The sequence below is a fragment of the Notamacropus eugenii genome, chromosome 1, assembly GCF_028372415.1.
Source record: "Notamacropus eugenii isolate mMacEug1 chromosome 1, mMacEug1.pri_v2, whole genome shotgun sequence".
Classification (NCBI taxonomy): domain Eukaryota; kingdom Metazoa; phylum Chordata; class Mammalia; order Diprotodontia; family Macropodidae; genus Notamacropus; species Notamacropus eugenii.
In genome coordinates this window covers 270,828,296-270,851,193 of record NC_092872.1, presented here as the reverse complement: position 1 = coordinate 270,851,193, position 22,898 = coordinate 270,828,296, and the positions used below count along the sequence as shown (strand labels likewise).

The following is a 22,898-nucleotide window of genomic DNA, read 5'->3' as shown; positions in this document are numbered from 1 at the left end:
GTTGAAGGCCAAAGCAAGGGCGGCTTGGGACTCTCTCCGGTGGAATACAGATGTCTACTTCCACTGCCAGGTTTTATCAGACTCTTGCAGTGCAGGACAAACAAACTGTCTTGTCAGCGTTATGTAGACAATTCTCTTAGGAGCTGACGTGGAGCTGTAAAGACTGATCCGGATCTTCCCTTTGTGTGGATCAGGCAGGAGACAGACAGAGGAGTGGACGTGTTTGGGAACGTTTTGAGGATGGGGCCCTTTCTCCTCTGCAGGTTGCTTTGCCATATTTTGTCTCCTTTGCTTTTCCCAGATTCTCTGAAGAGTGACTGGAACGAGGGCACAATCCCAGAAGGGGATGCCCCATGAGGGCAGAGTTCCTGGCACAGAGAAGCTGCTTTGTAAATTGTTGTTGCTCAGTCATTTTTGTCATGTTTGACTCTCCATCCCATTTGGGGTCCACTTGGCAGAGATACTGAAGGGGTTTGCCATTTGCTTTTCCAGCTTATTTTACAGATGAGGAAACTGAGGCAAACAGGATTAAGTGACTTGCCCATGGTCACCCAGCTAATATATGTCTCAGGCTGGATTTGAACTCAGATATTTCTGACTCTAGATCTGGCTCTCTGTTCACTGTGCCATCTGGCTGTCCTTCGTTCTCATTTTACGGGTGTGGAAACTGAGATGATGACTTCCCTAAAGTCACTCACAAGGCCAAAGGTTAGGTCTGGACTAGAATTTCAATCTACTGACTCTTATTCTGTTCTTTTTGCCCTAAAATACCCTGAGACTGCAGTTCCTGAGGGGGCCTTTAAGGGAGAGTCTTTGATGGCCTGCACATTGTTCACCTGAGGTTTCTTATGTTGCCTTATATGTTTGAGTGTATAGGTATATGCATGTATGTATATGTGTGTATGTATGTACACACACACACGCACTTTCCTCTTTCTGTAGCTGTCTATTTTCTTACCTACCTGTCAGTTTCTTAGGACAGATTGTCTTTGAAAGAGCCTCTGAGGTAGTTCATTAACCCTGGAGTTACGTAAAATATCCTAATTAAAATTTTGCCTCTCTTTTCCTGTTGCTTTACCCACCCCCCCTCCATGTGGGCACATGTTTTATTCATATTAGTGTCTTTGTGAGCTCCTAACTCATTTATTTGCATATAGAAGATGCTTTATAAATGTTAAGTTGGTGGGTGAGTGAAGAGAGAAAGCCATTGAAGGATCAACCCAGACCTGGGCTCTGCTTGTATGACTGTTTTACTTTGGTAGAGTCTCTGGCATCTGCTCCTTATTGCCCGGGTGATCTTAGGCATGTCAATTTCTGACCTTCTGCCTCCTCACCTGTACAACAAACAGGAGGCACGACGCCATCTGGAGATGCCCTTGCTGTGTCTTTGTGGTAGGGACTGGGAGACTTCCCAAGCTGATCTCTCGGTCTGTCTCCCCTTGCTTGCTCATCTTGGCTGTGAGCATGATCTGGGTTTACGTGGAGAGATGTAAAGGATGAGAGCCCCTCCAGAGCTGAGACTCTCTTTGCCTTATCACCAGCCCTTATCACAGTGCCTAGCTCCTAGGAAGGGCTTCATAAGGTTTGTTCACTGGCAGACTGATCAACTAGAATATTTGGAAACCATTGATTTAAGAGAGAAGTGGTTGGTAGCTTATGAATATCACCTTGGCAACCTTCTCTATGTCAGCCTTGATCTGGGTAAAAGCTGTTGTTTGGATGAACATGGACATAGTTTACAGAAAGCTTATTGCCTCCATGGAGAGTGTTGGACCAGATGGTCACTGATGTCCCTTCTAGCACCATGATCCTGTCATTCTTATAGATACATATGTGTGTGGATACATTTCTCTCTGGGTGTCTCCTGTCTGTTTCTCCCATCTATGCTTATGTGAGAAAACATACCACAGGCTGGTAGACTTAGAAATCAGGAAGACCAGAGCTTAAGTGTTACCTTTGTTCTACCAGCTATCTAATCTCAAATAAGGAATCAACTGCTTTGTGCCTTAGACTTTATGTACTAAGTCAGACAAGAGAGAGTTCCCACACTGGGAGTCCCTCTCCCTAGTGAAATCATACATCTTTAGCTTTAAGTATGTGCACACACACACATATACACACATACACACCTCTACTGTTATTGTACTCTCCCTAGATGTTATCCAGATAATGACAGTTACAAGATATTAAAGCACACACGTGTGCACAAACATACACACACACACACACACCACACACACAAACTTCAGCCTCAAACCAGTGCCCCCTCACAACCAAGACCACTTGCCACATAACACAAAGATGATCTGGAGTCTTTGGTAGCAATGCCTCATGGAACACATGGTCAGACAGGCCCAAATGAGTTGTGGAGACTTCTGGTATAGGCCTTTTGGTAGATTAAAAGTCTATCATCTAAGGCATAGCATAACCTGGAGTAGAGTGAAGTTCAACACCAGGTGGACTGAAGAGTGATACACTTTTAAACTGTAAAGACCATCCCTTGGGCAGTGGATCCTGTACCGAGATCCAGGGGTAGGTTTCAGCATGTCCATGCATTTAGAGGGGGAACCATTTACATCTGTCTTATCTCTGCCTGAAATTTGATTGCTTCAATTATTTAGAAGCATGATTCTGAGAAGGGTCCTGTAGACTTCACTAGGCAACCAAGGCAAGGCAACAGGCATTTGTCGTGCTAAACACTGGAATACAAATACAAACAAAGAGAAAGATGGCCCTTGCTCTCAAGGAGTTTATATTTTAAGAGAAGACAATTCACAAAACAGAGATGAAAAGGGGGCCAGGGAAGGGCAAGGTGCCCATAAATGGGGCATGGTGTTAAAAGTTAGAAATTCAGAAGCAGAGCCAGGAGGGAAACAAAGGCCCATTCCCAAAATGGAGGCCCTGGAAGAAACTCAGCAATGATAGGAGGGGCCTGTCCTGATGGAGGGATGTTCCAGAGTGAGAAGGCAGCAGGGGAGGATGGATATTCTTGGGTAAGGGCATCTTGGTAGATAGACATACAGTCAGGAGACTCCAGGCTCAGGGGCAAGTTCCAGGATGAGATATCAGGAGAGTCATAGGGGCAAAATCAAAAGGGTCAGAAGCAGAGCCAGGAGAGGGCAGAGTGCCACAAATGACAGAGAATGACAAATGATGTTAAGAACCTCTGTTCTCGAGGTATGGGGTGGGATCCTACAGTGGTGTTAGAAGTAACTTCAACATCAAGACATTGATTCTCGAAGCATCAAAATGAAGGTTAGAACCATTTCTAGGCTTATAATGACCCCAACTCAGAATGTTAGTTTTCCACCATTGCCAGTGTGTTGACCACTAACTCACCTGGACCTTTGGCCAAAGAAAGTTGATGTCCTGTTGATGTCCAGCTTGACTTGGAAGTGTCATGGTATTTGTTTATTTCATGTGACTGTTTTACATGGAAACCAAATCGAAGTAGAATGATTCTGTGACTTCCCAGAACAGGGAGAAATTAGTGGTAGAAAAGGGGTTGTTTCATGTGGTAGGGATGGGACTTGTCAACCTTCTGAAGACTGGTTTGCTTACATTTGAGATGCCTGTGTTAGATTGTTACTGGTCACTTTAGAATCAGAGCTTTGATTAGCGCCATCTTGGTCAAAGGGAATGGACGATGGGACAGATTTCTCTCCTCTCAGGAGATTCATTTTCCTTAGTTTTCCTTTGGTACAAGGTAGGGGATTTGGAGGTTGGGGGTGGGGAAACAAGGGCTGTGAAAACAAAAGGCATGAATAAAACTTGGTAAAACAATCAGAATCCGAGAGTTGGGGGTTTTCATGTGTCATTTTCTTTTTCTTTTTCTTGTAGATCCTCATATTAAAGTCTCTGGAAAGAAGGAAAATGTTAAGGAAGCCAAGGAAAAGATTATGTCTGTCTTGGACACCAAAGTAAGTCAGTTTGTCGATATGACACTAGGGGGAGAAGTGACTTCTTTGGGAAGACTCCATCTCTGGGGGAAAATTTGGGTGAGGAAGACAAATCAGAGAAAAGGGATTGTGTGTTTTAAAGGATGTGCCCCCTCTGGGAACACTGGCCAAAGGTGCAAAGCACTTTCTAAACACAACCTCCTTCTAGGCATACAGCTCTGTACTTCTGGTATTCTTATTCCCATTTTACAGGTGAACAGACTGAAGGTTAGAGAGGTGAAGGACCTGATCTTACAGTGGCAGGATTTGAACCCAGTTCTTAATGACTCTAAGTCTAGTACTGTATTGACTAGGCCACTGCCTCTCATGTAGCTTCCTGCCAGGGGGAAATCAAGCAGATTTACTTACTGTGTCATTTGTGACGATGACTTTTTAATAGAACAGTATAGCTCTTGAGCTATAAGCGACCTCAAAGGTCCAACTCCAGCATTTTACAGATGAGGAAACTGAGGCCTAGGGACATGAAGTGATTTCCCCAGGGTCACATTGGTGATAGACCAACACCTCCAGTCCCATCTCTCTCCTTAGCTGTTTTTGCATCTCTTATTGTTTTCTAAATAATTCTACTTGAATGTCTACACCTCAAACTTAAACTGTCTCAAACTGAGTGAGGTCACCATCTTCCTTGTAACCTAGACTCAAGACCTCAGAGTCATCCCCTTTGACCTTTTTCCTTCCCTCACCCTGGACAGTTACCAGGTCCTATCAGTTCTGCCTGTCCCCTCACTTGTAGTCTCAACATGAGCCTCCGAACTAGCCTCCATGACTCCAGTTTTTGCTTTGTCTAATCCATCCCACACCCAACTGCCAAAATCCTGATCAGCTTGCCCCTCTTCAAAGGCTCCCTCTTGGTCTCCTTATCCTGGCATTTAAGGCCCTAGACAGTCTGGTCACAAACTACCTTTCCAGCCTTATTTCCTGCTAATCCCCTTCACCTACTCAACCTCCCAGGAGGCAGCATGATGAAGTTGGGAGAAGACCAGAGAGCAGTGAGAATGTCCTGTGGTTGATAGGGTAGGATTGGGACTGAGTGTATGGGATTGTGCATGTGGTGGTGATTAGGATTAACCTTAGAAAAAGAGATGTCTCTTCTGCTGAGAAAGAATGAATAGGCAAACACACAGAGGTCTGGTGGTTGTATTATAGAAGAAAAGACTTATAAAGACTCATAAATTGGAATTTATGTTCAATGACTGAGCTCCGAGTGTGAAGTAGGGTCGTCTGGTGGGATAAGAGGAGGCTTGGTAGCTTGAGAAGGATTGGGCAGGATTTGGAACAGCTGATGGTAGTATTCATTGAGAGAGGAATAGAGAGGCTGAGTGGAGAAGTGGATGTAAGAACCAGTCTTCATGTTAGGAAGACATGGGTTCAGATCCTGCCCCTGACATACCCTAGCTGTGTGGCCGTGAACCTGCTACTTAACCTTTCAGGGCCTCCAGACAACTCTCAAAGACAATGCTAGGAAATCTTAATACTGATGGAATTTTGGGTCCAGAACAAAAAAAAGAGAGAGATGAGTAAAGGGATTGGTGAGCAGGATTTGACCCACTGAGATTAGGTGGGAGGATTAGATGAATTTATACTGAGTGAAATGAATGAGGACTTGCTTTTGTTGTTCTGAAGCTCTTAGCATTGAAGGAAGAAAGAATATAGATGGTCTAGTGATATGCATGGATGGTCCAGTAATACTTGTGGATAGTCCTCTGATACATGTAGATATGGTCCAGTGATACACGGAGATGGCCAGCAGTTATGTGTGCATGGTCCACTGATGTGTGTAGATGTGATATACTGATACAATGGGAATTTTCAGACAGACTGAAAGTGGTGAAAAATTGATAATAAATCAGTAATAGTCATTGATAATCAATAACAAATAATACATTCAAGAGGGTAAGAGATTCTAGGCTGGTGATGAGCACATGAAGGTGATTGGCCTCAGGACCCAGGCGAGGCAGGGGACCGTGAGCAACTGGAAGGGCCTAATGGCCAAGAAGGGGTATGCTGTTCTGGAGGCCCTCTGAGGAGAAAGAACAGACTTGGGAGGAACTGGAACAGTCAGGAACAGGAGAGACTGAGGTCAGGGAGAGAGCTCCAGCACAGAGGCGCTCAGAGGTGGTGCCAATGGTCCAGGTGATTTGTGTTAATATTTTAATGCGATCAGGCTGAAATCCCCAGAAGTCAGGAAGTTTGTGAAAAAGTTTGGATTTTTTCTTAAGGCTTCACAGTATTTGGGCTTTTTTATTTAGTCTGTGAAAGATTGCATGATTCAAGAATAAATATTTTGATACTCATGTGACCAAAGATAGATGAGCTAGCTGTATTGTTTTACATTTTTTAACATTTATTACCTATAATGGATAGATTGACAGTCTCAAGATGAGACGCCATCATTTTCTCTTTCTTAGGTCTTTGATTTTAAATTTGGACTTTGATGTCAGTAATTTAGCTTTCATTTTTGTTTAAACTCGTGATGTTTATAGTGTTAAATTCACTGTGAGCTTTCCTTATTTGCCTCTTTCCCTCCTCTCTGCCTTCTTTCCCATTCATTGCTTTCTTTCCTCCTTTCTCTTACTCCTCTCCCTGTCTTCCCCCTTCCCTCCATGTCTTTTCCTCTCTTCCTTCTTTACTAGGTCATCTTCCCTTCCCCTTCCCCCTCTTCTCTTATTACCCATTCCCCTTCCTTCCTTCCTCCTTTCCTTTCTCCTCTTGTCTTTTGCTCCTTCCCTGTCCTCTCCTGCCCTCCTTCCTCTCTGCTCTTCCTCCTCCCTTTCCTTTCCTCCCTCTCCCTTCTTCCAACTTTTTTCCTTCCTTCCCTTCCATGTCTTGCTTGCCTCCCTTTCCTGCTTTCTTTCATCCCTCTTCCATTGCATTTCTTCTTTCTTTCCCTTCCTTCTCTTCCTTCTTCCCTTTCGTCCCTCCCTTTTCTCTCCCTTCCTTCCCCCTTCCTTTCTTTTCCCCCTTCTCCCCTCTTTTCTTTCTCTTTTTCCCATTCCCCCTTCTCATCTCCCCTTCCTTTGCCCAGGCCAGCCCTATGCCTAGAATGCAGTCCTTCCTTATTCCCACCTCTTAGAATCCATTGTAGTTTCTACAAAACTCAGCCCAAGCGTCACTTTCACCTTGAGAATTTCTCTGCTCTTCTCCCTCGGCAGCTGCTACTGCAAAACCAAGGAACTTACCTTGTATTTATTCTGCATATACTGACTTGTACATGTTGTCTCCCCTGATGGAATTTAAGCTCCTTGAAGGCAGGGGTTGCTTCTCTTGGGTCTTTGTATCCTTAAGGCTCAGCAAGGGATTTGGCACATGTTGATGTTGATTGATGCTTTTCTCTGTCCTTCCTTTCTTCATTCTTCCTCTCTTCCCCAGTTTCCTTTCACCTCATCAGAGAGTCCTGTAGTGTATACATTTTCCCAGTGTGACATAGATTCATCTGGAAGTGTTCAGGCGGCCCTCATGAGCTCCTTAGCAGACCCCTGCTTTGTTTCCTACTTCGGACTCTATTTTTAGTTCCAGTTTTCTAACATTGGCTAAGTCTTGTAGAGTGTCAGGCATGTGCATCTTCCAGGCAGCTCGTTCAGAATTTTCATCTGGCCTGAGTTATTTGGACTAAATCACTCACTACATCTGCTAAGGGGAAAATGTGTCATTTCTCCATATTTGTCACAGACCTCATTTATGAGCCTACTTTCCCAAAGAAACTATCTGGAAGAGAGATCATGACATGAGCATCCCACCCCACCTCTAGCCCACTCCCATAAGGAATATATAGCAAAATGAAAAATGGGGATTGAAAAGGGTTTCTTTGGACATTAAATGCGTATTTTATTAACTTTTGCTAAGATGCTAAAGCCAACATGGAACTGGGTCTCTGTCCCTTGTTGCTTATCTTTCCATTGGGGAAAGAAGAATTTTCAAAGAAGTTATAATTTTCTGGTTTGTTAAAAAATGTATTCACGTTGACTAATATTATTGTTTCTATACAGAGCAACCGAGTCACCCTGAAGATGGATGTTTCACACACAGAACATTCTCATGTAATTGGCAAAGGTGGAAACAATATTAAAAAGGTGATGGAGGAAACAGGATGTCACATCCATTTTCCAGATTCCAATAGGAACAACCAAGCAGAAAAAAGCAACCAGGTGATTTTTTCCAACGTTGCCTGAGACTCTTGGTGGGGTGGTCAATGTCAGTAATGTCACCTAAGTCTCTTTTGAGCTGAGGAAGGGCACGAGATGAGAATATGTAAACCTCATACAATCTGATGTCCATGGAGAGATAAAAAATCACGTTTAGTTCAATGAAAAATATCAAAGGCAGGAAGGACATGGCATCCGATGGTCTTAGGGAACGGCTGATGGGGCTTTGGGGAGAGGATGATGGCTGTTTGTTTCCTGTGGCTGGGGAAGAAAGGTCATGAAGCTGAAAATGCATAGTATAGTCAAGGGACACACAGATAAAAATGTTCAGGAAATGTTTCTTGGTCAGGTCAGGCATTTTACAGAGATGGCTCATACCCTTTCTCAACGAAGTTTAAAAATCCTAGAGATGTGTGTGTCCTCTGGTCCCTTCTGCTGTGTTTGGACAGTCCTGTGCATACTCCAATAAAGGGTTGGAGCCAATTGCCTTGAGGAGTCCTCCAGGCTCTGTTCTTTACCCTTGTGTGGATGAGAGCTGTTTGTGATCCACAGCTGACCTCAGAAGCACAACATTAGCTTTGTTTTGGTGACTTAAGTATATAAGAAATGCTTGGGGACTTTGAAATATACTCTTAGGGCATTTTTGCCTGTGCTCTGTTAAAACAATAGAGAATTTAAAATAATATCATAGTAATCATTTTCCTTGTCATGGTCATTCTCTCTGCAATTATCTTCAAAGAAATTCTAAAGTATTTCAAGGTATCCCAAACACACACTATATGTCATCTCATTGGAGCCTTCCAATAGAGCTATGAAGGAAGGTATTATTATCACCGTTGTACAGATGAGGAGACTGAGGCTCAGAGAAATAATATGACTTGACTCAGGTTGAATATTTAGTATGTGCCAGAGGCTGGGATTTAAGTTAAGGTCTTCCTGACTCCCTCTGCCCATCACCTCATTCTTCCTCCCTCTTAGAGCATAACCAAGCAATGATACCTCACATTTAGGTAATGAGATATGTGAAGTTTGTGGGATATGGAATTAGTCAGGCCTGGGTTCAAATTCAGCTTTTGAAACTTAACTGACTGTGTGCTATAAGTCTTCAAGTTGTTTGAAGTGGGAGACTTTGTTTTCCCATTTACATTATGGGAATGGTGATACTTACATGACCTGCCTTCCAGGGCTGTTCTGAGAATTACATACACTATGAACTTCAAAGTGCTATGTAAGTGTTCTAACATTACAGTTGTGAAAGTCTTCTTGTATTTATCTTTTCCTCTGATCTTCACAAGAGCCATAGGGGCTGACAGGGGCGGGAAGACAAGGGAGTGTATGATCCTAGGCATGAATTGAGAGGGAAAGTGTCAAGTTGCTAGAAGGAGGCTGCTTACTGTGAAATCTGAGTTGAGTCCAGTTGAGTGTCCTCTGAAAGTGGACATCTTGTCAGTGTCCTGAGAGAATCTCTGGATGGCTCATTTTGGCCCACTGGGTTGTGGTTGAGACTCGACTTGCCTATTGTGGCCAGGAGATTCTCAGTGTGCCTTTTTTTGTGTGTCAAAGAAGCGTAACTGTATGTTTTCTGATTTTCACAGGTGTCTATTGCAGGACAGCCAGCTGGCGTCGAGTCTGCCCGAGTTAGAATTCGGGTAACTATTTATGTACTTATAATAACGTAAGTCAGTGTCAATATTACTGGAATTAGAAGAAGTAGGAAACTATTGTAATTTATTTTTACGTCAAAATCATTGGCTGCCATCTATGGTAAGTAAGGAAGAACTAGGAAGGCTAGACTTGGTGCTCTCTTTGTATTCACCTTCCAAATTGTCATGTTTTTTTTTTTCCAAATATCTACACAGATTTACATAATAACTAAAGCCATAACTAGGACAGGGTAACCAGGGCTTTGCCCCAACGTTCTGACTTTGCCCAGAGAGTGGGAGCAATCATTGTATCTCCCTGTCCATCACTTAGTTTTTCCATCTTTCAGTTTGGAGGGATTGTATCTTCAGTAGCTAACACAGTATTTGGTACATAGTGGGCACTTAATTTATGCTTGATGATTGATTGAATAGACTATCTCTAAGGCATAGGCACTCTTCTAGCTGCTGAAGATACCAAGAAACATGAGAATGTGGTCCCTTCTCTTAAGGAGCTCACATGCTAAGTGGGGAGACAATATGTAAACAATTCTGTATATAAAAACTCCATATGGTATAAATAAAAGGACCTCTCAGAGGGAAGGCATAGAGGGAGTCTGTGGAAGTAGAGGACTAGGACCAGAGGTTCATCCACTGCAGAAGTGAGATTTGAGCCGAGTCCTTGGGGAAGCCATGGAATCTGGAACATGGAAGGGAGGAAAGAGCATTCTAGGTATGGGTACAGTCAGTATAAAACCAGTGAGTCTGGACATGGTCTGTTCTGTGTGCCTAATGGAGTTCAGGCCAGCATAGCTGAATCAAAGATGATGTGGGCAGGAGTGACCTGTAGGAAGCCTGGATATAGGAGAGGTAGGTTGGGAAGAGCTTCAGATGCTTCACAGGTGGTTTTATATTTGATCCTGTAGGTAACAGGGAGTCACTGAGGTTTATTGATTAGTGGGGGGAGGTGACATGGTCAGATTTGCACTTGAGGAAAATCACTTCCCTGGTTTAGAGATGACTCTTCCTGTGCTATGACCTGAGTCAACCCAACTTCCTTGTCCAGTCCCAAGATGCCATCACTAGGATCATGTTGCAAAGTATTCCTTCAGGTCCCATGTTTCTCCAGCCACTGGCAATTGGGTTAAACCATTTGGGAGTATCTCTCCTTGTGTCTGGACTGTCTTCCATGCTGCCACTGTCTCATTCTTCTCACTACCAACAATTTCACCCCACATGAAAGAATTTCTTCTTATGTTTTTAAAAAATAAGTTATCTCCCAGCAAAGATGGGGGATCATTTTTTTTTATTGGAGATTTTTAGCATTTCCCCTACACTTGTTATCTGTCTCTAATGGCACTGAGGACCTTGAGGCCATTGTATTATATTGAGACTCTACTACATTCCCTAAGTTAATTCTGCAACAGAAATGAGATATTTTAAGAAATTCCTCTTCAGGGAAGCACTAGTCAGCTGAATCCTCCCTTCCCGCGTCTGAGGCTGTAACTTTCCTCTTGGCATTCTCGTGATCTCTTTCCAGGAGCTGCTCCCTTTGGTCTTGATGTTTGAACTGCCCATCGCTGGCATTCTTCAGCCCATCCCGGATCCCAATTCACCCACTCTTCAGCACATATCACAAACGTACAACATTTCAGTATCATTTAAGCAGCGTTCCCGCATGTATGGTGCTACTGTCATTGTTCGAGGGTCCCAAAACAACTCCAGTGCAGTGAAGGTAAACCACATAGTGCAGGGGAAGGGTTTTCCCCTATTTTTTCCCTATTTATTTTTACTGACTTCTAACTGAAATTGAACAGTCTCTTCAGATATTTAAAAACATGATTCTGAGAAGGGGTCAGTAGGCTTTCAAAGGGGTCCATAACACACAGAGTGAAGGGGGCCCCTTCCATCATAAGAATGCCACCGTTCAGTTTTCAGCAGACACCAGAAGAGGTTCCATTTTCAGAAATTCCTAAAACACTCTAGGCTCCTGCCCAGCCCTTTGGGTGGATTGGTTATATGGCTGATTTCCCCCCTGTGTTTCCTCCTAGGAAGGAACTGCCATGCTGCTGGAGCATCTTGCAGGGAGCTTGGCATCTGCCATCCCTGTGAGTACCCAGCTAGACATTGCTACTCAGCACCATCTCTTTATGATGGGTCGAAATGGAAGCCACGTCAAACAGATCATGCAGAGAACTGGTGCTCAGATCCACTTTCCTGACCCCAATAACCCACAGAAGAAATCCACTGTCTACCTCCAGGGCACCATTGAGTCAGTTTGTCTTGCAAGACAATATCTCATGGTAAGTATATGGGGAAATTGGTGGCAGAAACCCTGGAGTTAGAGCTAGCATATGTTATAAACCATTATGTTGCATTGATGGGAATTTTTCTCCCCAAAAACTTTCAAACAAACACAGTGGGGTAGGGCAAAGAGTGTGAGATTTGGAGCCAGAGGGCTTGTTTTCAAATTCTGACTCTGCTACTTCCTACCTGTATGTCCTGGGGAGAGTCATAGCTTCCTGCCTTAGTACCTAGCACATGGTAGGCACTTAATGAATACTTGTTGACAGATGAATTGGATAGATGACTTCTGAGGTACCTTGTAGTTCCAGAACTGTTGCCTTTGTCCTTTTGACTGGCTGGTTCTGGTATGGAAAATGATTTTTAAGTCAACTGTGCTACATTGTGAGAGGACCAATTTTGATTGTCTTAGCTCTCCTCTGCAATACGATGCTCTAAGACAATCCCAAAAGACTCATGATGGAAAGTGCTGTCCACATCCAGAGAAAGAACTATGCACTCTGAATGCAGATTGAAGCAGACTATTTTCTACTTTTGTTTTGCTTTTTCTTTCTCTTGGTTTTTCCCATTTGTTCTGATTCTTCTTTCACAGCATGACCAATGTGAAAATGTTGTTTTGTTTAAAGAGTCAACTATATTGACTAATATGCAAATGTTTTATATGATTGTACATGTATCACCTATATCTGCTTGCCATCTCATGGAGGGGAGAGGGGATAGAAGGAGGAAAAAAAGGATAGAATTTGGAACTCAAAACTTAAGAATAAATTTAAAAATTGTGTTAATGTGTAATTGGGAAAAATAAGATATTATATATTAAGAGTCAACTGTAACCCTTAAAAAGGTTGAACCTGATGATTTCTAGTTTGGATGTCTATTAACAGACTTCCAACACCAAGATTTCTTTGAATATATATATATATTTGATATATTTCTTTGAAATATATGTATATGTTTGTGTGTATATGTATGAAAGTCTGAGCGTCAATTTTTAAAAAACATTATCTATTTGTGCTTGAATTCAGTCCTAATTTTTTTCAGGTACACAAGAACACATAGACATTATTAGATAGGTATTTGATAGAGAGCATATATCATAGGAAGTCAGGGTGATCTGAGATCAAATCTCACCTTGAGCACATCTTGGTTATGTGACCCAGGGAAAGTCACTTAGCCTCATGGAGGCTCTTAGGATGTAAATTTACAAGAGACTTATTGGGGAAAGGAATTTCTCACCTCAACAGAGTTCCCCATTCTGAAGAAATTGAACATTGAGACCAATAAGGAAAATGTCAAACTTCCAAACAAGCATTGGGTGAAGTTTTATTTCCATTTGGGTGATTTGGTGGGTAGAAAGTTTTATAAATATTCACTGAAAAAAATATTCGGAAAAGAATATTTGAGTGTCAGTGATAAAAAGAAAAGTCCACTGGTTGAATTAGAATTCAGGTAATGTTCTCCCAATCTGTCATGTTTTCCACCCACATTTCCTGTGTTGACTTTCAATTGTGTTGGTCTAGACAGGGATCTAATCCCCGAAATGAAGACCCAGATACCAGACCCACACAGGCATCTTTCTGTATTACTCTCCTTTCGATTCCAAGAGCTCATCCAGGCCTGACCTTTAGTGATATTTGATTCAATAAGCTTGAGATGTGACCTTTGGTGTGATTGCCTTTCCAAGCCTACTTTTTCAAAACTGAGAAAAGCAGCCTTGGCTCTGTGGCTCCCACCCCCGGGCAGCTGACAGCTAGTTTCCTAAGCATTAAGGATTGTGATCATGGAAGAGTTGGATGGGATTCGATTAGTCATGAATGGTTTCTTTTGACCACCTTTACCTTCTCAAAGTAAAGTCTGCTTTCCTGTATCTCCCAGGTTTAATTTCCTGAGCTAAGAGTTTTTCTGTGTTCACCTTTGGAAGGCAGCAGCAGTGTGACTGGCCTACTAATACGGAAGGATTACTGTGGTTATTATTCACATATTCTTTCCTCTCCTTTTGACTTCTCTACAAGTTACTTTTGAATTCATTAAATTTTTGAAAATGTTATTCTGAGCAATTATAAATGTATTGACTCTACCTGATAGAAATGCAAATGAAGGGCACCATTGCCTTTGAGAATCAAAGCTAAACAGATATTGAGTTACAAGAGGTGCTTAATAAATGCAGATGAGATTGAATGCATGACCAGGCTTCACCATTTCATCATCATCATTCACTATTTAAACTAGTGTCATTGAGGAAAAGCCAGGGCTGTCTTATCCAAAAAATGTTTTTCTCATTTGGAAAAGAAGTGCCACCATTCCAATTTGCCAGTTTGACTCTTCTAAATCTCATTTGTGGGTAAAGTTTTCCTGTTAACTGCCCTCTTCCTTCGTGGCCCCTCTGTAGTTCTTGATTACTGCTGACCACCCACTTCTCCCACATACTGTTGTACCCATTGGTTTGCATAACTGTCCCTTGCCTTCCTCTGCTTCCTCTCCTGTCTGTCAGTTGTTCCTTGTGAATCTCTTTGACTAGATTATGTCCTAACCCTATCCATAGGCATTTCACAATGAGGCGACCACCTCTCTTCTTTCTCTGCATCTCCCTTCATGTCACCTTTCGTGGGTTTGGTGATCTTATCTATGCAGATGATTCCCAAATGGATTATTCCAGCTTTCACTTTTCCCCTGAGCTCCTGTAGAGCATCACTAACTGCTTGTTGTACATTTTGAATTCTTTTTCTTTTAAGGCATTTCCAACTCAGCCAGGCCAAAACAGAATTCTTTATTTCCTTCCATAAGCCCACCTCCTTCTGGACTTTCACTGTTAGTATTAAGGGCATAGGCACCTGCTGCCTGAGGCTTTCAAACCTGGACTCATCCTTGACTCTCCTTTCCTTCAATTTGGATGTCACATCAGTTGGGAAGTCTTGTGGATTCTGTCTTATCCTCATCAGACCCTCATCATCCCTTGGTTGGATTGTAGAAGCCTCCTAGTGAAGGCCCCTTAATTCTATTGTCTCCACCCTCCATCTAGCCCATCTTTTACAATTGTGCCGGTGGTGAACAGAGCCCTCCTCAAGGAGCCAGGAACAAGGGAGCTCAGGCCCAGGTCTTAGATTAATGCTGACTTGATTAATCAAGCTGGGGATAGCAGGTGAAATATTTTGAGGATCCTTTCTTACCTGGCAGAGTGAAAACCATTCAGGAATGAAAAGGACCTAAATAATAAAACATGAAACCATTGATCTTTTCTGAAAAAAAAAAAAAAAAAAGACTCCCACAGGAGTCTGTGAATCAGCAGCATTTTTCTGACTGGGAGATCCTGGGTGCTTCCGGTGCATCTGGCCATCAAACATCCTCCTCATTGATCTCAAGCATGGAGAAGATTTGAAGCTTTAATTCTCAAAGAGTTAGAATTAAATCCACAATAAAATAGAACTCCCACCAAAATACTCCTAAATTAGATTAAATATTTCTTAAGGGACTCTGGGACTCACTATTTCCTTATGCATAATTAAACTAGAGCTGTTTTCTTTTTTTTTTTCAAATAAAATTGAAATTTATCTTATTTTCAGGTCTGCATTCTCTCTTTCCCATCTCCCTTCTCTTCCCTCCCCTCACATATTGAGATAATAAGAAAAGAAAAATCCTTTACAAACATATAGTCAAGCAAAATGAATTTCTGCATTAGCCACATCCCCCCAAAGTATGTCTCTGTCTAAATCTTGAGTTAGTCACCTTTATCTGGAAGGGGGGAGCATGCTTCATCATGAATCCTCTGGAATTGTTGTTGATCACCATATTAATCAGAGTTGTTAGTTATTGTGTAAATTGTTCTGGTTCTGCACACTTCACTGGGATCCATTCATATGAGTCTTCCAGGTTTCTTGAAACTCCCTCTTCATTGTTTCTTATAGCGCTATAGTATTCCATCACTTCATGTCGATGGTTGGTTCAAGCCATTCATTTTCAAATTGATAGACACTCCCTCAGTTTCCATTTCTTTGCCACCCAAACAGAGATGCTCTGAATATTTTTATAAATATGTGTCATTTCCTTTTTCCTTTGTTCAGAGCTATGGTTTTATCCATGTAGGCAGCCCCTAATGATGAACAGCTGCTACCAATGGTTGTCTGTGCCTTATGCCCCACCTTAGGGTCTTAGAAAGTATCCTGAGGATACTGACAAGTTCAGTGACTTGTCCTTGGAGACAGCCTTCAAACCAAGTCTTCTTCACTCTGGGATGACTGTCTATCCTTTACACCAGGCCGCCTCTACAATAAGCATCTATTATGTACCTGATGTGTGCTATGGGAATGCCAAAACAAAAATGAAAAGTCCCTGCCTTTCATTAATGGGGATATATGACAGGTACCCAGATAAGGAGAGTGAGAAAGGCAGGAAAGAATTAGCTCATTGTATAGCCCGGGCAAAGTTTTCTAGGCTGCAAAAACATGTAAATTCAGGAAATATCAGGTTATTTTGGCTAGAACAGAGTATGTGAGGTGCCCTGATGTGACTCAGTCTAGAAAAATAACTCGCAAGCAGATTGTGAAGAGTAGGATTCTTTAGAAGAGCCTTGTCATGTTGGTAATAGGACAGGACCTGGACTTACTGTTTCCTTGTTCTAGGGAAGCTCAGTGAAGATGCTCCTGCTGCTAATGCAGGCCAGGCACTTCCTAGAGCACAGAGAGGGTCAGTAACTTGCCTGGGTCACACAGCCAGGATGTAAGAGACTGTGCCAAGCTGTCTCTGTACACTATCAGCACAGAGAGTAATATTCCCCATTTTATAGATGAGGTAACCGATTTGCCCAATGAGGAGAACAGCAATTTGCACTCTGGTCTTTGGATTCCAAATCTAGCACTCCTTCCTAATTGTGCCCCTCAGATTATGGAAAACCTTGAATGCCAGAACAAGTGTCCAGACTTGCCCTAATTGAGGTTGCTGTGTCAGGTCTTGAGCAAGGGAGTGACAGCACAGTAAAAGTCCTGTTTCAGAAGGCACAGAAAATGACATTTGAGGGTCAAATCAGCATTGAGGCAACCCACCTGACACTCCAGAAATGGGAAAGCTAAGACAATGTGGTACACTGGATTTGGAGGTGGGGCCTGTGTTCAGGTTGCAGCTCTGCTGTGACATTGGGAAAATCATTTCACCTTTCTAGCCTGTTTTAAATTTGTAAAAGGAAGGGGGCTAAGTGTTTGGCATTTGGCAATGCCTCGTTAGTGCTTTCTCATTCACTAATTCATTAATTCATTGATTCACCTCTGAGTCTCTTTTCAGCTTGGTATCATGGAGGGAGATAAATGGAGGACCAGAGCTCAAGATTTTAAGTCTTATTTTTACATTCACAGAAGTAGCTTCTTCTCCAGCAAAATAAACCACACAATGCAGTAACAAGGCTTTGTCCACTCAGGTTTGACAAATGTTGTCATACATCGGGCTTTCTGTGGTCATGGGACATCTTATGTTTGGAAGATTGTTCCTCTCACATGCCTTTTTTGTCACATCCTCCAGGGCTGTCTTCCTCTTGTGTTGATGTTTGATATGAAGGAAGAGATCGATGTGGAACCTCAGTTCATCGCTCAGTTGATGGAACAGCTAGACGTCTTCATCAGCATCAAGCCCAAGCCAAAGCAGCCAAGCAAGGTGGGTTCTGGATGTACCCACCAAGAACCCAGATCTGCACTGCCCAGGCTCACCCACTAAGCTGTCTGTATTCATATGTACATTTTACTTGCAATGGAATCATGCAAGAGCATTGTCTGTGCTCATCCATCCATCCATTCACTGTAGAAGTGTTGGTTGTTTTGAAGTTATTTCTTGGATTCCCTTAATTCTTTCCAGTCCTCTCAGTTATGCTTTTTTTTCATTTAAAATATGAATCACAGCCAATAACTCATTTTGAAGTGAAACCTACTATATTCAATCTTTTGATTTAAGAGTATTTGATGTATTATTGATAGGAAGTAAAGAGAGGTCAGTGGAAATCTCCTGGTGTTAATTTTAATTCTCTGAATACTCTATCAACTGAACTATTTATTGTGTTTGGTTCTGGTGGCCCTATTTTAGGGGTGACATTGACTGCAGCATATCCAGAGGAAGGTGACCAGATTGATGAAGGGACCAAAGGCTATGCCATTTTGAAGTCAGTTGAAGTCACTAGGGATGTAAGAGAGAATGGGAGGAGGAGCAGGGCATGAGAGTTGTCTTTTAATATTGGGAATTAGACTTTTTCTGCTTGTTCCCGAAGGGTAGATCTAGGAGCTGTGGGTGAAAGCCATTGGGAGACTGAGGTTTGTGATTAGTGTGAGAAAAGAATCATCAGAGCTACTCAGAAGCAAATGTGCTGCTACCTGCAGAGGTAGTGGGTTCCCCCTCACTGGACGTCTTGATGCAAAGACTGGATTTCTACTTGTCAAGTAGGGATCCTTGTTTAGGTGCAGATAAATAAAGTAAATATATAAATAAATTATAGATTTATATATGTATAAATATATATAAATAAAAATAAAATAAAACCTGAGATTCAATAAGGCCTTGATGATTAAAATGACCTTGTTTAGACTTCAGTTTTCTGAACCTTGTCTCTAAGAAGCCAAGGGATCCCACCAATTCTGTGCATTGTAAAAATGTATTGAGATCATACTCATAGAGCTAGAGGGTCCCTTTGTCCAGCTCTCTCATTCTACAGATGAGGAACCTTCACCTGAGAGGTGTTAAGTGACTTTGTCCAAGGTCATGCAGGTGGTGAGCATCCGAGGTGGAATTGGAATCCTTCTTCTACTTTCCACGTTGCATCTGTGGGAATTATACCCAGGAAGTCATATGGAGGTAGTCCTTTACGATTCATAAAGCACTTTCCCCTAGACTTTAATAGCATTTTATTTTTTGAAATTATATATAAAAGTAGTTTTCAACATTCACTTTTAGAAGATTTTGATTCCCCAATTTTTTTCTCCCTTCCTCCCTCCTCTCCCCGTCCCCAACATGACATGTGATCTGATATAGGCTATACGTGTACAATCATAGTAAACATATTTCCACATTAGTCATGTTGTGAAAGAAGAATCAGAACAAAAGGGAAAAATCATGAGAAACACAATAACAAATAAATAAACATGATAAAAAACAAATAAAAATGAAAATTAGTATGCTCCCATCTGCATTTAGACTTCATAGTTCATAAAGCATTTTGAAGAAGGATGAGTGTCACATACAGCTCAGATTTGGAAGATCCCTCTAAGACAGCTAGATCAGTTAATGACTTCATTGTACTTGTCCAGCCAAAAGGTTCATGACAAGACATGATAACACTTCACATTTTTGAAGCACTTTACAATTTATAGGGTACTCCCTCTATCACTACCCTGGGAATTGGGAATTCCATGATCATTATTTCCATTTTCCAGATGAAGAAATTGAGACTCAGATAGAGTAAGGTCTTATCCGTGCTCATCCAGTTAGTTAAAGCCCAATAGATAATTCAAATCCAGGTGTAGTGACTCTCCCTCTTTCCAACAAACTCAGTAATGTTTGGCTAAAGAGTTGCTAAATGAATAAGTCCTTTGAGTAGAGAAATGAGCAGAGGTCAGGAAAGGATTAACAGGAGAATGGGGCCTGCCAGTATAGACTGCTGTTCCCACTGAATTCAACTGTGCATTGAGTCATTTAATGATACTGGCTACCATCTTTTTCCTTTTACCACCCAAATTTTAAAATATTGCTAGATGTTTTATACCATGGGAATAAATAGTTTTTCATTTTTAGAAAGGAAATCAATAGGAATATAGGATTCCTTGTATAGAAAATTGCTTTGTAGACAACTTAGCTGGTATACAGCTATACCATAAATTGAAAGAGAACTCTGCTTTGAGTTCCAGAAGAGTAGTTCATAGTGCAGTGGTGGGGAATAGGAGTCAGAAAACCCTGATCTAAGTCTTAGCTCTGTTTTTTACTATCTCTGTGATCCTGGGTAAGTTGCTTCAGTTGAATTCAGTAAACATTTATAAAGAACCTACTAAGTTCTAGGCACTGTGCTAAGTGCTAGAGACAGAATGCCCTCAAGGAGCTTATAAATCTAATGGGAAAGACTTCACCTACCTGGGCCTTAGTTACCTCATCTGTAAAGTGAAGGGATAGGACTAGGTGATCTCTGAGGTTCTTTCCGATTCTAGTTGTACAAGGCTGTGATCCTAAGTTTTTTTTTTTACCTCTCTGGGCCTCAGTTTCCTCCTCTATAAAATGAGGTTTTGCCCTGGATGCTGTTGGAGTCCCTTTTTACCTCCACTTGCTCGGATTCAAGGAGATCTCATGGATTTACTATGTCCAGGGTCAGAAGGGATCAACAGAAGTAGACATTTAGACAGGGAAGGGCCCTTACTGGCCTTCTATTCCAACACCTTTGTTTTAGAGCTGAGTACATTGAAACTCAGAGAGAAGTGACTTACTCAAGGTCACATTAGTGGAAAGTGACAGAGTGGGAATTTGAACCCAGAATCTCTCATCTTCCTTGGAAAGGCCATCCTTATTTCCCCTGTCCTAAAACTGGAATCTGGAGAGTTCATTGGATCATAGATTTAGAGCTAGGAGGCTCTTTAGACCAACTCTCTCATCTTACAGACAACAAGGCCAAGGCCCAGAAAGCTAAAATCCTTCACTTAGAGTCACATTGGTCATAAGGGGCAATGCTGGGACTCCCATCTGGGTCCCTTGACTCAAAATCATCTTCTCTTCCCACTGTTACAAACCTCCCTCTTAGATATTTTTAGTGCCCAGTTTGCTTTATTTTATGAAAAATGGAGAAAGAAAAAGCTTTGTGTTCGAATTCTCAATCCTTCCTTGGTATCTAAGCCGGTGTTTCAGGTAATGCTTATGTTTCCCTGAGTGGAATTCAGAATTAACACATTCATCATTATCCCCCACCCCCAATTCCTTGCATTCTACCTGCATCTCATATTTTTTTCCCCCATTATGTGTTTTCATAGTCTGTGATTGTGAAAAGCGTTGAGCGAAATGCCTTAAATATGTATGAAGCCAGGAAATGTCTCCTCGGACTTGAAAGTAGTGGCGTTACCATAACAACCAGCCCGTCTCCAGTCTCGTGCCCCGGCCTGTCATGTCCGGGCTTGGAAATTTTAGCTTCTACAAGCCTGGGACTCACTGGACTAGGTATACAATACATTATTCCGGCTGTCTGTCAATGACCTACGGGCTGCTCTTCCACCCTCCTTCCAAGGGAAACGTGACCCCCCAGCTTTTGCTTCTCATTAACATCTATGCGTTGTTTCTGTCACCTCTACTCCTATGGGATTGGCCTCAGTAATCCAGAGCTGATGACTTTGTTCTCAGGGATGATTCCAGGAACGAGACTAACAGTCTATTGTAACCTATGTGTTTTCTTCGGATTTTGCAAGATTTTCATCAGTCTGGAGATTGGGATATAAGGTGTTTTTGAAAACAGGTGCCAGTGAATGCTAACATGTTCTAAGCAGTCATGCTCAGATTTTCTTAACCATACAATAGGATTGTCTTTTTTCTTTGCCATTTTGCCTAATCCTTAACCAACCTCCCATGCCAATCGATATTTGTGAAACACGAATCTGATGTTTCTCTCTCCAAAAATCTTCCACAGCTTCCACAGCTTCTTCTGGTTTTTAGGAGAATATTCAGCACCCTCAATCTGCAGTGATTCCCTCATGCCTCTCCAGACTTCTCTCAGATTCTTTCCCTTTGTGAAATGGCCATTTTCATTAAATCAGTCAACACACTATTCTCCATATGCAACTTTCCTTCCTACCAGCATGCCTTTGTATGAACTCTCCTGTGCCTTGAATGTATACCCTTCTCACCTTTTTCTCTGTCTCTGTCTTTCTGTCTCCCTTTCACTCTGTCTATTTCCCTTTCTCCCTCTGCCTCTCTCTTTCTCCATCTCTGTCCATCTCTCTCCCTTTCTCTGTCTCTTTCTGTCCCTGTTTCTCCCTTTCCCCCCCTCTCTTCCTTTCTGTCTTCTCCTTTCTCTGTGTCTCTCTGTTTCTCCCTTTCTCTCTCTGTATTTGTCTCTCTCTGTCTCTATTTCCTTTTCTCTCTTTATGTATCTCTATCTCTGTCCATTTCTCTCTCCCTTTCTGTGTATTTCTGTCCTTGTTTCTCCCTTTCTCTCTTCCTCGGTCACCTTTTCTCTCCTTCTTTCTCTCTGCCTCTCTGTCTTCTCCTTTCTTGATGTCTTTCTGTTTCTCCTTTTCTCTCTGTCTTTGTCTCTCTCTGTCTCTGTTTCCCTCTTTCTCTGACTCTCTTTACGTTTCTGTTCATCTCCCTTACTTTCTCTCTCTATCTTTGTCACTCTGTCTCTCTCTTTCTCCCTTTCTCTCCCCTCTCCCTGCCTCTCTGTCTCTGTCTTTCTCTCTGAGTTCCCTCATCTTCCTTCTCAGTCCAGCTCAGATGCCTTATTCTCTATGAATCCTGACTGATCTCCCCACTTAGTGCCATCTCCTCTAGATATGCTTTTGTATATGCTTTTTGCTTGCTTATCTCTGTACATGTTGTGTGTCATGTCCCTTCCCCCCACTCTTAAAATAGAAGCTTCTTGAGGGTAGGAGCTATTTCAATTTGATATTTGTATTTGCACTGTCTGGTACATGTACATTTAATTTAATCAAAGTCTGTTGTATCAAATGAGTAACAACAAAACACCTTTACTAAGTACCTATTTAGCGTAGAGCCCATTGGGCATTGAGAGGTAGATGGAAAGCCTAGAGACTTCCCTTAGGTAGATTGTAGTCTAGTAGGAAGAGATGAGACACCAAGATAGCTGTAATACATAATATTTTGTATTAATTGTATCAAAGAGTTACAACCCCAGGGGC

At 42.0% G+C, this 22,898-nt stretch overlaps 1 protein-coding gene across 2 annotated transcripts in view; it reads left to right on the top strand.

The window, feature by feature from the left end:
• The window catches only part of BICC1 (BicC family RNA binding protein 1), a 277,456-nt gene that overhangs the window by 208,854 nt on the left and 45,704 nt on the right, over positions 1–22,898 (top strand). For both annotated transcript variants that reach the window (XM_072628910.1, XM_072628909.1), the window contains exons 4-10: positions 3,841–3,920; positions 7,946–8,104; positions 9,697–9,750; positions 11,282–11,476; positions 11,793–12,044; positions 17,551–17,682; positions 21,021–21,204. In XM_072628910.1, the coding sequence (XP_072485011.1) occupies positions 3,841–3,920; positions 7,946–8,104; positions 9,697–9,750; positions 11,282–11,476; positions 11,793–12,044; positions 17,551–17,682; positions 21,021–21,204 (1,056 nt within the window). The remainder of the gene's footprint in view (positions 1–3,840; positions 3,921–7,945; positions 8,105–9,696; positions 9,751–11,281; positions 11,477–11,792; positions 12,045–17,550; positions 17,683–21,020; positions 21,205–22,898) is intronic.